Below are 14,705 nucleotides of genomic sequence, written 5' to 3'. Positions count from 1 at the left end.
TCCCTAGGCTCCCGCCATAGCCTCTTCTGTTGCCGATCTTCCGGGCGCCAGCGGTTGGCATTGATCGGATATCAAACCAGTCGGAGGAAGGCTGAGAGTACGGGTGTCGGAGATACATTTTAGACCTGTAACTGAGGGGTGGGGTATACTCACTTTTATGTTGGGGGTAGGGGTAGTATATTGGTGCTAGGATATATGATGATCGCCTATGACTAGGCCCTAGTAATTCAGTGACATTGGGAAGTCAGATGGAACCCCCCTGGAGGGGTCAGATGTTTAATTAAAAGCGATTTACTGGTACAGTCCAATAGTATAGGAATGCTTCATTTATTACAAACTTTTTAAAGTTACTATCACATTTATGATATATAAAATGTTGTTTTCAGTTTACTTGTTACAAGTGAAGTCGGGCAACATGCGGCGGTTTTAAATGTAACGGTGATATTTTATAACCGTAGTGTAACAGCGCGACTCTTGGGAGACCATGGCAGCTGGTTGGCGAGTAGCGGTAAGTCGAGGAGGAGGACGGAGGAAAAGGATGGAGGAGGAACAAACAGGAGGGGTTATGTAAGTAAGAAGAAGTGAGCTCTGTGCATGAGTAGGAGGCAGGAGGCAGGAGGCAGGAGGCAGGAGCAGGAGCAGGATTATGAACGAGAAATGATGTCTCTGAAGGATTGAATTGAGTCACATGTTGTACTTTGATGACGCAAGATATACCACGAGGACAAGATGAAAGGGACTAGAGTAGGTTTGGAAGGAGAGACAGAGACAGAGACAAAGAGAGGAGTGCGGTTCGAAGGAAACATTGAATGAACGTTTCTACAATAATCCTATTGCTCTCCTCGTGACAACCCCCTGTCAGGCTCTTGGCCTGCTGTCGGTAGCCCTTGGAGGATTCCTCCTGACCAGGTGAAGCTCCAGCTCCTCTCACATTGGGGCAGATCGTGATGTTTTATATCCAACAGGCTGGAGTCGAACCAAGGCAGGACAGAGCTGGAGGACCTTGGAGGTAAAATTCAGTAGACGCGCTCGATGAAAGTGTGAGCGGCAATGATGGGGCTCTGGTGCAGGATACCATCCGAGGGCATGGCTTGCGAAGCAGGCAGAGGGATCACAATTGCCAGGTCATGGTAGGATTAGCGACTCGAATGATCCGCTGGCAAACATGGTGAGGGAACAAGTTTGCTGTATGTGCTGATCGGAATGAGCTTGTGAACCGATCTGAGGGTAGTGCTCGGATAGCCTCGCTGTGTTGATGATTTTATCATCTGTGTTGGACCTAAGGGGTCAAAAGTTGGCTAATTTGCTTGTCCTTCCCAGAGGCTCTTCTCTCGAGGAAACATGGATTACGGCGGTTCCAACGGCGACTACGTCGACGACAACAGCATCGGGGTGAAGATTGAAAGGTAATGTCTCCTTTGACCTGCTTCTCCCAAATAGGATTGATTGACCCTTTGTTGGTACCCAGTTTGAAGTCAAGGAACCCAGCAAGAACTCAAATGCTCTTGTTGAACTCGGCGGCTGACTGGATGCAACCTATCAACCCTTACCTGCCTCCGACTGACCTCTACTTGTAAGTAGAACCGATAGAGAGTCGCACGCTCTTGACGCGGCCCGCAGTTTCTGGGGACAGTCCACTGATTATGGAACTTTGGCAAGTGGATATTCAGGTGAAAGTCGACGTAATAGAATCTGCCAGTGTGCCTGATACAATCTGTAGGCGGACGTGGCCATGCGAGCAGCGGCGAGAGAATCCGTCAGGTCCTCAAGTAAGTAGCCAAGAGCAGGTCAAACATGGCTCTTTGACCAGCCACATTCAGGTTTGGGACGTTCACTGGCAACGGATACACTGATGACATGTCGGGGCACGGAAAGTTCCTTAGGAGCTGGAGCGGAAACGAATTTCAAGCGCTCTCGATCAAGTGCTGTCACACTCTCCTGGTCCCGCCCATGGAACGAGACTTGCCCATCACTTCGGAGCAGGATAACCTGGCCAGAAGGATCAGGAGCTTTGTTGCGAACGGCAACATGCTGATCATGACAGGAGGCGACTACTCGTCCCTGGTCTTCATCAATCGCTTCTTCCACTTTGACTTGAAGAAGACCGTCTACGATCAGGGGCCCTTTGAGAAGATGCCAGAAGCCTCGATGCCGCAGAATGCGCGGGAGGCTTTTGCCAACCTGCCTGAGACTATCCCACAATCCGGCCTCTCCGTCACCACTATCACTAAGGAATCTCTTCCTCCTGACACGAAGCTCATCTACGGAACTCCCGTCTCTTCTCCTGTGTTCCAGCTTACCTACTGCGAGAGCACCATCCCAGACGAGCAGTGCCAGATCGTGAAGCCCAACGGATACTCCTGCGCACAGGACGTGATCCCGAGTGAGTGCCCGAGCATGCGCGAGAGCGGAAGGCCCTGCTCATGTGGAACCATCCTGTATATCGGCTACGACTTCGTGGACCATCACAGTCACTCTATCGGGGAGAGCCTCTGGGACAAGGTACTCAGGGCTGCAGTTTCCATGCCCAAGGTTGGTGAGCCAGGGCTGGGAGAGTTCACTCAATACACGTAGGCTGTCAGTGCAGGGTGTTCTTGTGTCATACGATCGAGCAAACAACAAAATTCTCATGAAAATTCAAATCGCACTTTCATTCATCATCACAGTCTATCTTGCTTTTCACTGCAAGCTTAGTTGGCCTGGGCAGGAACCTTGACCTTGGCGATGCCCTCGTAGATCTCACGAACCTTCAAGGCAGTGATGGTCTGCAAGAAGCCAGTTCCGTCGTTGGATCCGGGCTGGCCCTCGTACTCGAGCATCTTCTTGGTGACCTCTCCGACAAACTTGGAGCCGGTGGAGGCGAACTGCTTCTCGACGTACATCATCTCGTCGATCTTGTCGTACTTGCCGTCCATGCCGATGACAGCGGCGTCCTTGCCAGCCCACTTCTCGTTCTTCTGGTAGATCTTCATGCCGACTCCAGGAGCGCTGGAGGCGAGCTTGCTCCTGGGAGGAACCCACTCGATGTCCGAGCCCTCATCCCAGAGGTAGGTGGGAGCGAAGTGATCAACATCCTTGCACTGGATGAGCTTGACGTTGAGGTGGGTCTTGTCGTTGGCGGCAAGCTGGGTGGGGAGAACCTGGATGACGCAGTCGGCCTTGTTCTTCTGGGGATCAATGTAGGCATCGAAGTCAGGCTTGCGGGCCTCGATCTGCTGCTTGATGGACTCGATGGAGTGGCCGCGCTCCTCGTGGTCGCGCTGAACCTTCCAGTTGAACTTGACCTCGGGGGTGATGTCAACGTAGATCTTGAAGTCCATGAGCTCCTCGACACGCTTGTCGTAGAAGGGGTGGAGACCCTGGAAAGTCGTCAGGGGGCCTGCTGGGCAACGGCAAGGCACGTACCTCGAAGATGATAATGGGGGTGGGGGTGATCTCCTCGGGCTCATCGAGAGTTCCGTTGACGTGGTTGTAGATGGGCTTCATGATCTTCTTGCCCTCCTTCAAGGCCTTAACCTGCTCGTACATGAGGTCGAAATTGTTCTCACGCGGGTCCAGGGCAGTGAGGCCTGTCCAGGGAGTCAGATCCTGTGGAAACCAACACATTTCTCCACCCACCGGTCTTCTTGCGGCCCTGTCTGTCGTTAAGATGGTAGTCATCGAGGCAGATAACGGTGGTCATGTCGGAGATGAGGGTGTTGGTCTCACGGCCAATGGGGTTGAGCTTGCTGGCTCCGCCGAAGCAAGCGGTCACACGGCGCATGAAGGTCGACTTTCCGCAGCCAGAGTCAGCAGCGAGGCCGATGACAACCTAGAGAGCCGTCAGCAAGGGCATGCTCGAGGCACCTGCGCATCTTACAGGCTTCTGTCCACTGGCAAGGGACATGCTGATCTGCTGGATAGCAAGATCCATCTCCTTGTCGTTGGTGACACGGAGGGAGACGGGGCTGGCGAAGGTGCTGCGGGAAGCGAGGGGGGTTCCGAAGTGAGCAGCAGAGGAGAGGGGAGCCCTGAGAGCGAAGGCATGGCCCTGGCTTCTAGAGATCGCCTGAAGAAAGAATGATCAGCACAGGAACACGTCTAATTGTTCTGTTATGAATTCATGTCGCTCAGGTGCAAAAATATGTTACAAGACTGAAGTGCGACATGCGAATCAAGAGTGTCTACAACAAGAGCGCAAGCATGAACTCGTACAAACATCATCGATGGTTTCATAGGGTACATGCAACTTGTCACACAACATTCTCACGGGAAACGCCTCCAAGATGGGTTGACCGCGCCAGCCCTCCACTAGGAGAGGGAAGCACAGGGATTGTGTGCACAAGGGTACAAGACAGAACACGAGACGGCATGTCTTCTCCTCACCTGGCTCGAGCGAGCACGGGGAACGAACCCGGCAGGTCCGACATAGGCGCTGGCGCCGGTGGCGAGGCCGAGGAGAGCGACAAGAAGTGCGTGCATGGCCTCCTGTGCCTTCCTCGGGGGACTTCCCTTATAACCCCCACCCCTGCCCTACCCCTTCAGATAGTACCCCTCTGTTTCCCTGAAAATCATCATAACCCCCTTCACCAACACAAAGTCCACCGCTGTCTCTGCCACCCCCCATTTTTAGCAAAAGAGGCTCTTAAATTATAGGGTAGGGTGGGTACACCCTTCAATGAGAGAGAAACAAACATCTCAGTACCTCCAACAAACATCTCAGTACCCCATGACTTTACCTTAACCACCCTAGTTTTCCTGTGGTACGGGTACCCCCTTACCAGGAATGAGGCACTTGTTTCAATCTACCCCCACCCACCCATTCAAAGTGTAAGGTGGGTAGGGCGCGTCCCGAGGTTCCCTGTAGGGGAGCGGAGGGGGATGAGGGTACCCCTCCTCCCGGTCGGGCCTGCTTCCCGGCCCCGGCGGCGGCACTAGTCCGATCACTGAGTGGTAATCCCAGACACTGATGAGAGTCACCCAACACAGTTTGCTAGCAACACCGAATCATATCTGCTAGCACAATGGTCGGGCGAATGTCTTGGGCGATGATAGCGACGATGGCGATCAGCCTGGCAAGGGGAACGGAAGTTGAGATGGCAGCTGAAGGAGAGCAGAGGTGAAAGAGAAGCTGATTCCTCCTCCTCCTCCTCCTCCTCGACTCCCTGATTGAGCCCGGTAACAGGAGAAGGTTTCTCATACTCCCTTTCTGCTTCGAACGAGGAGGACGAGTGAATCTGAAGGTGGTCGAGGGCTTGGATGTGATGTAGGGGACGCTGATGGCGATCATCGTCAGGTGACGAACATCTTCATCAAGGATCAGCGAGGACATCTTGTCAACATGTAAGGAGGTCACTGCGGCGAGGTCGATTGACTGTCTTGTAGGGAAGATCCCACGGTCGGATTCATGGTGCGGTTGGCTCCCCCCTCGTTCCGCGTCGGTAATGATCTAGAGTAGCCATGCTCTCTTTTGCTCGTCTACTGAGTGGCGGTGCACTGAACTTGCCTCTCTCTCAGAGCAGGAAGCATCTTTTCTGTGCCCCCTGTACGATCTCAAATTGCGAACAACCAATTCAGCTGAAGCTCTTTGCAGGACGAGCGACGGCAAGAGCATGCAAGCTGCGAAACAAACAAACATTCTTGTGAAAGGCAGAGAGCTGTAAGAGACGACTCGCCTGGAGGAACAGGGACTGAACAAGCTGTAGCAACTTCTCGCGAGTTTTCACCAACTACGATGGACTGTTCACTGGTGGGTTGCGGCGGATAGTTGCCAGCATGTCACTTACGTCATGTGCCAGTCGAGTATGCAAACTGTCAAGCCAACACTCAAGTTTCCTTTGACCTGTCGGCGCATGTTGGTTGGGACGAAGTTTGCTGTGACACAAGTTGAAAGGTCGGTGACTGCCGAGAATCCGAATCACAATCAGTTGTCTGCTGGAGATGCTCCTTTGCCGTGAGGAGTGTATCGTCGATACTATGCGCTGATTCGACCTCAGCATCTGTTTCTTCCTCTCCTCCTGTCTCTTCTTCTTGGCTCTCTTGGTCTGGGGGGCAGTCTTGTGGGTCTACCGGTGAGTGGGAAGGGCTGGCCCGACCGCCTTACCTGCTTTTCAGAGACAATGTGCAGCCGATTCAGTGTTTTATGGCGATGACATGCCTCGTCAAGGTTTGACAGCGATACTGTGATGCCTGCTACGATCGTGACTCTCAACAGATCGTCTTCACAGTGTTGCAGGCCATGCGATACACGCGCTTCCAGGTGAGCGTCTGCCGTGGCCCTCTGGCGATGAGTCGGTTTCCCCACAAGGTGACGGGAAGGAGCTCAGGGTGGTCGACGGCGACTCATGTCTTCATGTTCCTGAAGGTTTCTGACGTGTAGGAGGGACGAGGGCTGACAAGTTACAGGGGCTTCTGTTCTTCTCTGTGATACTGCTGCTGGGGTCAGGCTGGTCATACCTGAAACCCTTTCTCTCGTCGCGGGACAAGAAGATTCTTTTCCTCATCCTCCTGCTCCAGGCAGATCCACGAGCATCCGACGAGGCCTGACAGGCGGCAGGTTGTCGTCAACACCGCTGTCGTCATGGTGGAGGAGCTGCCGTCCTCGCAGAGCGGATGGGAGACGTGCTATGTCGACGTAGTTTGTAGAAGGGAGCTGACACCCAGCTTGCAGATGGAGAGACGTGCTACAGCTGGCGGACATCATGTGCTGCTTCGGCGTCCTCATGTCCATCGGTGGGGATGGAGGGGATGGAGGAGGCGCTGACGCGACCCAGTCTGGTCCATCCGGCAACTCAACGAGGTGGGGGAGGCGGACGGAAAGACGCAGGACAACGTGAAGAAGCTCAAGGTCAGCTGGTCCCTCCCTCCGGCCCCAAGTCACCCTTTCCCAGCTCTTCCGGAGATTTTACATGATTGTTCTTGGCTACATCTATCTCACTCGTATTTTCGTTGTGATGATGGGTACTCTCCTCGCATGCAGGTACTTTTTTCTCCTCCGCCGCTTCTTTCCCCGTCTCATCCTCTTCCTCCCTTTGCATTCTCGCTGATGCAGAAGAGATGCCTTCCCTCTGTCTACCTTTCCCCCCTTGTTCGTGACTCTCAGTGCAGGTACACGTGGGTATGCACTGTGGTAGAAGAGTTTGCAACTCTTTGCCTGTTTGTCTGGATCGGGCATGCCTTCCGTCCAACTCACAACAACCCATATCTTCAGATCCCTTCAGAGACAGAGATGCAAAGTAACAATAATGCATGACGGTAGGATGTCATGGAGACAGAACTCTGACGTCTTTCCTGAGATGCGTTCCAGAACGGTTGCAACAAGGAGAAAAAGTCCACGGAAGTCACCGAATGAAAAAGAACCAAACCTGATGAGATGTCAGAGGGAGTAGAGGGAGTTCAAGTTGCGCAAGAGATGGCACCGCTATCATCACTCCGACCAGGATGACAACAATCGCAAGTGCTATGATGGCCCCCCACACAGGACTGCAACCAGGATAAGAATCGATTGCGCAACAAACAGGGTGTACAGCTTAATTGTCCCTCGATGTTCAGAAAATGTGTACAAAGCTTCTTCGATGCCTGTGTTGTCAAACAAACAGAAAGAGATCAACAAACTGGCAGATTGTTTCAGAAAGCCTCACCTTGCTCGCAGGAACAAGACATGTAGGTGTACATGGAGGTGCATGGGAAACATTCGTCCTTGTCATCAGATTTCTCAAAAAATCTTGTTAAAAACTCCTTCTCCTTGTGGACAAAGTTGATTTCTTGCAGGCCACAGACTATCTGCGGTCGAAGCATCAACGCCTCACTCTCATCATTCATACTTTTCCATCACCTCTGAGACTGGGGACACCAAGTTCAACTTTCTCTCAGCACCAGCAGGGTTGATGAGCATCGAGCTGTACACGACCTCCTCTTCAGACTTCGGTCCTGCAGCACCATGTCAGCCGGCGACTCCCCGGGCGTCCACGAGGTGCCTGAGATGAAGCGGAGCCATGTGAGACAGCGCCTGCAGGTCGGGCAGTCCCAGCGTCCTCTGTCTCGGACAGAGGCTTGCTCGCACATGCGTGCGCATTCCAAGTGATAGACGTGCTTGCATCTGACTCTCCTCTGTCAGCGCCTCCTCTCCCAGCAAGCCTCCATCCTGACCTTGTGACGACCCCCTGGCTCCCTGTAACTTCCTCGAGGCAGACAGAGCAGACATGGTCTTGACGCTCCTCCTCTGCTCGCCGCGTTCACTCGCACCATCACTCGCTCACAGCTTACCTCGCTGCTCGTTGACGGAGCCGCCCTTGTCAGCCTCGATGCAGCAGTAAGCTCTAATCATCTCCACGCGCATGATGCTCGACCCATGGTTGGAGATTGCCGACGGAGACCTCTCACAGAAGCTCTGACGAGCTACCTCAACGTCTGGTTGACTGCATGTCTCCAGCTCTTCCCCTGCATCGTCGACTGCTCCAATGTTCGCCGCCTCTTCGCCACTCGTCTGCCTCAACGTCTGAGTGCATGTGTGGAGATCGGCTCGCGACCAGGGCAGCTCCATGCATGTCTTCCATACCAGCAGGGGCTCGTGCTGTCCGCTAACTTGCAGGTAGCCCGCAAGCTCCACCTCACTCCCCTGCCCTCTTGCTGTACAGGATTCAACGAGCTGGATCCCTTTCCTTCCGTAGCCCAGTTGACATGAACGCAAAAGTTTCCCGGGGTCGCTCGGTCTGTTGCTACAGCAGGCAAGGACAAAAACGATGATTGACTGCCACTGGAAACCTCGACGACAATATGGTCATTGTTTGGTGTGATCATGTTAGGCCGTGATGTGTCCTAGCAAGGCCTGATGTGAACTTATGATACCGGCGAGTCACCCCCATCAGAGGCCATTCCGGCCAAACTTTCAGACTAGGAGGAAGAGCCTGCGGCAGGAGCAGGAGCAGCCTAAGCAGGAGGATCAAGTGAAGGAGGACTGAGGAGGAGGAGGAGGAAAAGCAGCAGCAGCAGCAGCCTGGTAGCAGATCATCCTGGCTCAGGGCCTAAGCAAACATGCAAGAGCACCTTGCTGGACCTGACAGGCCGCCGGCTGAGGACGGTGCCGGGCCACCCCCTGAAGCAGACTCTTTCCCGGTCAAACCACCCCTAGTCTTACCTACTGAGTTGTTGTTGGGCATGCTCCGGACCTCCCGACTCCGATCATTTTTGTAAGCTGTAACCGGGTGACGCCCGCAGCCCCTATCAACCCAGCCTGGCGGGACTCTCGCCCGGGCTCTGGACCCAGCTCTGGAACGGGCTCTCCCGGCGACCGTACTCCGGGAGGCTCTCCCGCACTGGCCGTTCAAGGGCCAATGCCACGGCCTCGGCCCCGGCAGTGACTGATCGGTGGTATCCGGGCGAGTCCGCCGCGCCCTGCGGCACCGGCCCGGGCCCGGCCGGCCGGCCCTCAGACCGGTGACCGCGGCCCGGCCCGGCCATTAGCCCGGTTACTAAGTTAGGCCCTCCGACGACATCCAGTGACGGTGCTCCGACGCATAGCCTGTACCACAGCCCGCCCAGGAGAAAGATATAACCAATTGTTTGAGGCAGAATATCCTTCCTATCCGGATCCTACCTGCCTCTTCTTTCTGCCCCCACTGCATATTAACAATCGGAGACCCCCAACCCCCCCTACTCAAGTCTCACAAAGTTTATTTCCAACCACCCCACCCCGTCTCAATTCATGGAGGTAGATCACCCCCCTGTTGTACCCTTTGCACCCCCTCCTGCTCCCTCTCACCCCACCGTCTATTCCCCCAGAAACCAAAAATGAAGGACCCCCGAAAATCTACCACCCACCAGTACCAACCCTTGAACCCCCATTGTGACAGTGACCCCTCATCACTGCCATCTACATCACCCACCTTGTCTGTACACAAGTGGTACCTCATAGGACTTTTTGTATCACCCCTCCTCGAACTACAAATTTGAGCGTCACAGTACCGGTTCTTGAAGGACCCCACCATGCACGCAACTTTCGAACCCCCACCCCTGATGATCAGGTCAACTGTGTGTCGCCGCGGTTTCATGCTGATTTTCCTTGAGACGTTGCAATGTCGTCGACCCCCTCCCTCGTCCTGCTCCTCCTCTGATCCATCTTCCTTACCGACTCTCCTCGACTTCTAGAACGATCTCTCCCTGCAATTCGAGTGAAAGATATGGACATTGGGTGTCAGGAAGGGGAAGCTAAACCCCTTGCTTCTTTTCCTCTGACCCTGCTTCATCGCAATCCTCATGTCACAATGCCTGCCCCACCCTGTATCATGTCAATTCCAGTTGAAACTTCAGGTCCTCTTCCCAAATCTTCATGGTTTCTACAGGCCTCTTCTGTGCTCCCATTCTCACTTGCAAGTTTAGTTCGCTGTACCCCTTGTTCGCCCCCTTCATAACTCGCTATGCCTCCTTGACCATACTCCCTCCTTTATTCCTCCAACTCATTCAATCTACCCGTTTGATCATCCTCTTTTGTCAGACCCCTTCATAACTCGCTATGCCTCCTTGACCAAACTCCCTCCTTTATTCCTCCAACTCATTCAATCTACCCGTTTGATCATCCTCTTTTGTCAGACCTTCCTGCTCCCTTTGCGATCCCTTCTTGCTAGTTTCCGGAACACTGATGTATGACAGGAACCAGATCATTAGATTGAGAGGGGATGGCGGTATCGTTTTAAAAACACTTTGAAGGACGTCAAGGACAGAAATGAGTTCAAACGTAGACATCGAAGCATGCAAGGTAAGATGCTATGATTCTTTCCGGCCTTTTGCCTTTGTTTGCTCATTAGAGAGATTTGATGAACAACTTCGATGAACTCGTTCTGAAATCTACTTTGTTTCCAGGATCTGTGCATCCAAATTTCAAATCAGATCCGTGGAATCGAAGGTGTGCTGTTTCTGCCAAGGCTGTGAAAACTCTGACTCTCACTTCCCAGATTTCACGAACAACATCCAAAGATCAACTTCATTGAGTTCTCCACACGGAACAAAGTCGACTGGTTTGTTATCTAATCAGGGAGAAAATAATCTAAGCTTTCCCATGACAGTCGGGCTCATGCTCAAGGGAACAGCAATAGACGACATGGTCATTGGCGGTCCAGCGCATCATTCAAACGCCTTCGAGAGAGGAGACACCATCGTCCGAGTGGATGGGAAAGAGGTAAACGCGGACACGGTGCTAAGAGCCCTTGTGGGTGAAGATGTTCCCGGAGGACTCGTGGATATCACCATCAAGAAGATCACTGTAGGCTCATGGTTGTTCGATCTCTGCAAGCTGCCTCACATGCGTGCAGGGCATGACGCTTACAACTTCTCTTCGACGAGCGTCCTCGATCAAAGTTGCCGAGAAAGTAATGAGGCCCGCATGCATTCACTCCCACTGATTTAAATGGTAGAGAGCAGTTCAAGAACAGATCAACAGGCTCAAAGTCGTTTCCTTGCTGCGATGTCTTGGAAAGCCTGAAAGTTTTACTTTTGCAGGACTTGACACATGGATTCTCGGACAATGCGGTCAACTCAACCCTGAACAACCTTGTCGCATCATGGTCAAAGATGCAATTACAAGACTATGAGGACGATTACAAGTTGAATGACTTCCTGCACAAGACACAATATCGATGCATCTCGATGCTCAACGAGTTGTCAAGGGTCCTATCGCAGGTGCAGGTCAGCATGAAGAGCTCGAGGATGTCGGAATCGTTTGTTGTAAGTTTGCGCTGGATGATGTGACGCACGATTGATCCTTACGCACGAACAGGAAGAGTTCAAGAAAGATCTTGACCAACAGCAAGAGGTGAGATGAATTGACAATGGAGGGCCCACTAGTCAACCTGCCTTCTGAGCATCTCCTGGGGGGTTTCCTTTGTTTTCCTAACTTTTTTTTGTTTTCCTCTCAGATGGACGAGTTGAAGGAGAAGCTGGAGCGATCAGACAATGAGTTGAAATATACCCAGTCCATCCTGCAAGAATTCATTGCCTCCGAGAGCCAGACGTCCCAGGCTCTTGCCAGGTTGAGAGAAGAAATTTCTGAGGTCAGGGACCAGCACTCCAGAGCAGAGTCAGTCTGCGCGAGGTACGAGGAGGACCTCGCTACCAAGCAGATGGAGAATCAAGAGATTTCGAGCCTGCTGGACCAGCAGATCGCAGCATACGAGAAGCTTGTCAAGACCTCGGAGGAGAGCGAGGCCTCGCTCAAGGCAGAGATTGCTGCTCTAGAGGTGAAACTCAATTTCGATTGTGACTTGGAATGACCTTGTGCAATGGCACCAGGCGAAGTTGCAAGAGGAGACAGCAAAGCACGAGGAGGGCCTTCGAAGAGTAAGGCTGTCTGCTTCCAATCCTGGATCCCACGATGCGAACCCGCAAGTCCGCCTGCTGGAGGAATCGTTGCAAATCGAAAGAGATCTGGTCGATCGATTAAAGAACGACATGCTGAAACTGGAGAACGAGATGCAAACGACAAGAACAGAAGCCAAGGAGGCGACGGTGAAGTTGAGACGAAGCAACGAAGAAAAGGAAGCTCTTTCCGTTTCGTTGGAAAAGGAGCAGGAGAAATTCAATCGAGAATTCCTCCGAGCTTGTCAGTTCGAGGCGGAGAACGCGAAGTTTGCGGAGATCTCAAAGTCTTTGAGGAATATGTTTTACTCCATCGAAGACAGCGTGTCCGATTATGAGGCAAAGTGTGCCTCGGTGGAGCTTGCGTTGAACACTCTAGGAAAGCGGCTGGATGGGTTGAAGTTTGACAACGAGTCCAGGATTGTCTCCCTTCTAGCAGACAACGACAGAATCCCGCAACTGCGCGCCATGATATCAAGCAAGGAGAATGATGCACACCAGTGCGATCAGGAGCTGGCTGCCATCAACGATTTCTTCTTGGGCGAAATCGAGCTCATCGAGGGAAAGCAGAGAGAGCTACAGAATTCCTTCCTAAAGCTGAATCAAGGACTAAATGCTAGGGATGAAAGGCTAAGGCTGCTGAGTCAGGAGCTGGAGGAGAAAGAAGGGAAGATCTCCTCGCAAACAGACCACGTGAAATCTCTGAATGACCACTTGAAGAAGGAAACAACAGAGCTGAACAACGCAAGCGCAAGGTTGAAGGAGAGGGATTCAAAGATTGCCTCTCTTGAAGCAGAGATGCTCGATGCCAAGAACGAGATCCAGTCACTCGAGTCGAGGATCCACAACTTCAAGCAGAAGATCGTTGAGAAAGACACTGAGATCAAATCGCTGCAGACTGAGCTGTTGAATTCGAAGAAGGAGCTGGAGAAAAACAAGACCCTTCACGAGCGCATGGTCTCTTGCCTGGAGGATGAAAGGAACGAGCTCTCAAGACAGCTGCGAACGTCCTGCTCCAGCTATGAGGAGAAGATCAAGTTCTTGGAGGAAGAGGTCACGCTGAAGGAGCAAGAGATTAACTTGCTGCATGGGAAATTTGACAACACTGAGAAACTGTTGAATTCTGAGATTTATGACCTCCAATCCAAGCTGTCGAAGAGCAAAGAAGAAGTGGAGACGCTGCAGAACAGGAGCAGAGAAGCCCTAGAAAACTTCGACAATCAATTAAGGAGGGAGAAAAAGGAGAAAATGCTCCTATCCGAAGAGAAGCGATTCCTTTCCTTCGAGCTGCAGAAATTATCCATCACCTTCGAGAACTCGGTGCTCCTGAGCGAGCAGCTCGTGGACTCGCATCGTGAGCTGCAGAAGCACAACAGATTGCTCAACGAGGACGGAGAGCAGCAGAGGCGATCGAAAGAGATCATCCTGTTGGAGCATAAGGATCTCCAAAGAAGCTTCTTCTCGCTCTCGCGAGAGCTTGAAGACACTCACTCGACTGTCCTGTCGCTGACGAACGCGAACGAGCAGATCTACGCGAAGCTGGAGGGTCTGCAGGAGGAGAACAAGAGGCTTAAGGCAGAGATCGACGGGCTCAAGAACAGTCTGATGCAGAAGGACATGGAGATCGATCAGAGTCAGAAGCAAGCTGATGTCAACGCCAAGATGCTGAAGAAGAACATGTCCCTGTCCCAGGAGCTCCTCGACCTGCAGAAACAGAGCCAATCGATGCAGATCAAGCTTGACGCTCAGGGCAGGGAGATTGCGGAGCTGTCCAAGTCCAAGGCCCAGATGGAGGACAAGCTGGGCGAGTCTCAGAGGAGGCTGAAAGAGACTCAGACGCAGTTTGACGAGCAGAACATTCTCTTCTCCGAGGTGAAGAGACTCAAGTCCGACCTTGAGAGCCTCGTCGGACAGACTCAGAAGCGCCTGCAGGACGTGCAGGACGAGTACAACGAGCAGCGAGCGTTGAACGCGGAGCTGACGCAGAGACTGAGAGATGTGGAGGGCAAGCTGAAGGAGGCACAGGGTGACCTGCAGGCGTCGAACTCCAAGAGCAAGGAACAAGAGAAGCTGATCGCCGATCACTCCAAGAAGATGACGGAGCTCGAGGCCAAGTTGTCGCAGTCTCAGTCCCAGGTGCAAGAAATGACGGGAAGGCATCGGGACCAGCTGAAAGTCTCGACGGAGCTCGAGCAGAAGGTGAAGGAGACGGAGAAGAAGCTGAGGAGGATAGAAGATGAAAAGGACAAGCTGAAGGAGCAGGCGAGGGTCCAGAAGTCGAAGCTGAACAAGTTGGGAACTCAGGCTGAGTTCTCCAAGTCAGAGGACACGAGGAAGCTGCAGGAACTGGAAAAGGAGAACGGAACTCTGCGAACGAA

The 14,705-nt window shown here is 52.8% G+C and overlaps 4 protein-coding genes across 4 annotated transcripts; 2 read left to right on the top strand and 2 right to left on the bottom strand.

The window, feature by feature from the left end:
- Positions 1-484: 484 nt before the first annotated feature.
- Positions 485-2,574, top strand: GUITHDRAFT_113234 (hypothetical protein; the record flags this gene model as incomplete). Its single annotated transcript, XM_005827624.1, has 9 exons — positions 485-508; positions 863-909; positions 966-1,009; positions 1,071-1,168; positions 1,321-1,406; positions 1,469-1,573; positions 1,621-1,670; positions 1,721-1,769; positions 1,821-2,574. The coding sequence occupies 9 exons, from the start codon at positions 485-487 to the stop codon at positions 2,572-2,574; spliced, it is 1,257 nt and encodes a 418-aa protein (XP_005827681.1).
- Positions 2,575-2,626: 52 nt separating this feature from the next.
- Positions 2,627-4,461, bottom strand: GUITHDRAFT_164595 (phosphoribulokinase; the record flags this gene model as incomplete). Its single annotated transcript, XM_005827623.1, has 5 exons — positions 2,627-3,359; positions 3,406-3,569; positions 3,619-3,811; positions 3,860-4,048; positions 4,366-4,461. The coding sequence occupies 5 exons, from the start codon at positions 4,459-4,461 to the stop codon at positions 2,691-2,693; spliced, it is 1,311 nt and encodes a 436-aa protein (XP_005827680.1). The 3' UTR covers positions 2,627-2,690.
- Positions 4,462-5,003: 542 nt separating this feature from the next.
- Positions 5,004-7,231, top strand: GUITHDRAFT_142570 (hypothetical protein; the record flags this gene model as incomplete). Its single annotated transcript, XM_005827622.1, has 13 exons — positions 5,004-5,098; positions 5,165-5,222; positions 5,276-5,322; positions 5,573-5,638; positions 5,873-5,932; positions 5,976-6,050; positions 6,094-6,145; positions 6,239-6,286; positions 6,536-6,600; positions 6,650-6,711; positions 6,753-6,826; positions 6,870-6,958; positions 7,087-7,231. The coding sequence occupies 13 exons, from the start codon at positions 5,004-5,006 to the stop codon at positions 7,229-7,231; spliced, it is 936 nt and encodes a 311-aa protein (XP_005827679.1).
- Positions 7,232-7,584: 353 nt separating this feature from the next.
- Positions 7,585-9,438, bottom strand: GUITHDRAFT_142569 (hypothetical protein; the record flags this gene model as incomplete). The annotated part of the gene is made up of 6 exons (XM_005827621.1): positions 7,585-7,592; positions 7,620-7,761; positions 7,814-7,908; positions 8,245-8,690; positions 8,827-8,885; positions 9,241-9,438. 6 exons carry the CDS (start codon positions 9,436-9,438, stop codon positions 7,585-7,587), a joined length of 948 nt encoding a protein of 315 aa, XP_005827678.1.
- Positions 9,439-14,705: the final 5,267 nt, after the last annotated feature.

Source organism: Guillardia theta, assembly GCF_000315625.1.
Source record: "Guillardia theta CCMP2712 unplaced genomic scaffold GUITHscaffold_65, whole genome shotgun sequence".
Lineage (NCBI taxonomy): Eukaryota > Cryptophyceae > Pyrenomonadales > Geminigeraceae > Guillardia > Guillardia theta.
The sequence above is the reverse complement of the archived record's forward strand: the minus strand, read 5'-3'. Positions and strand labels throughout refer to the sequence as shown.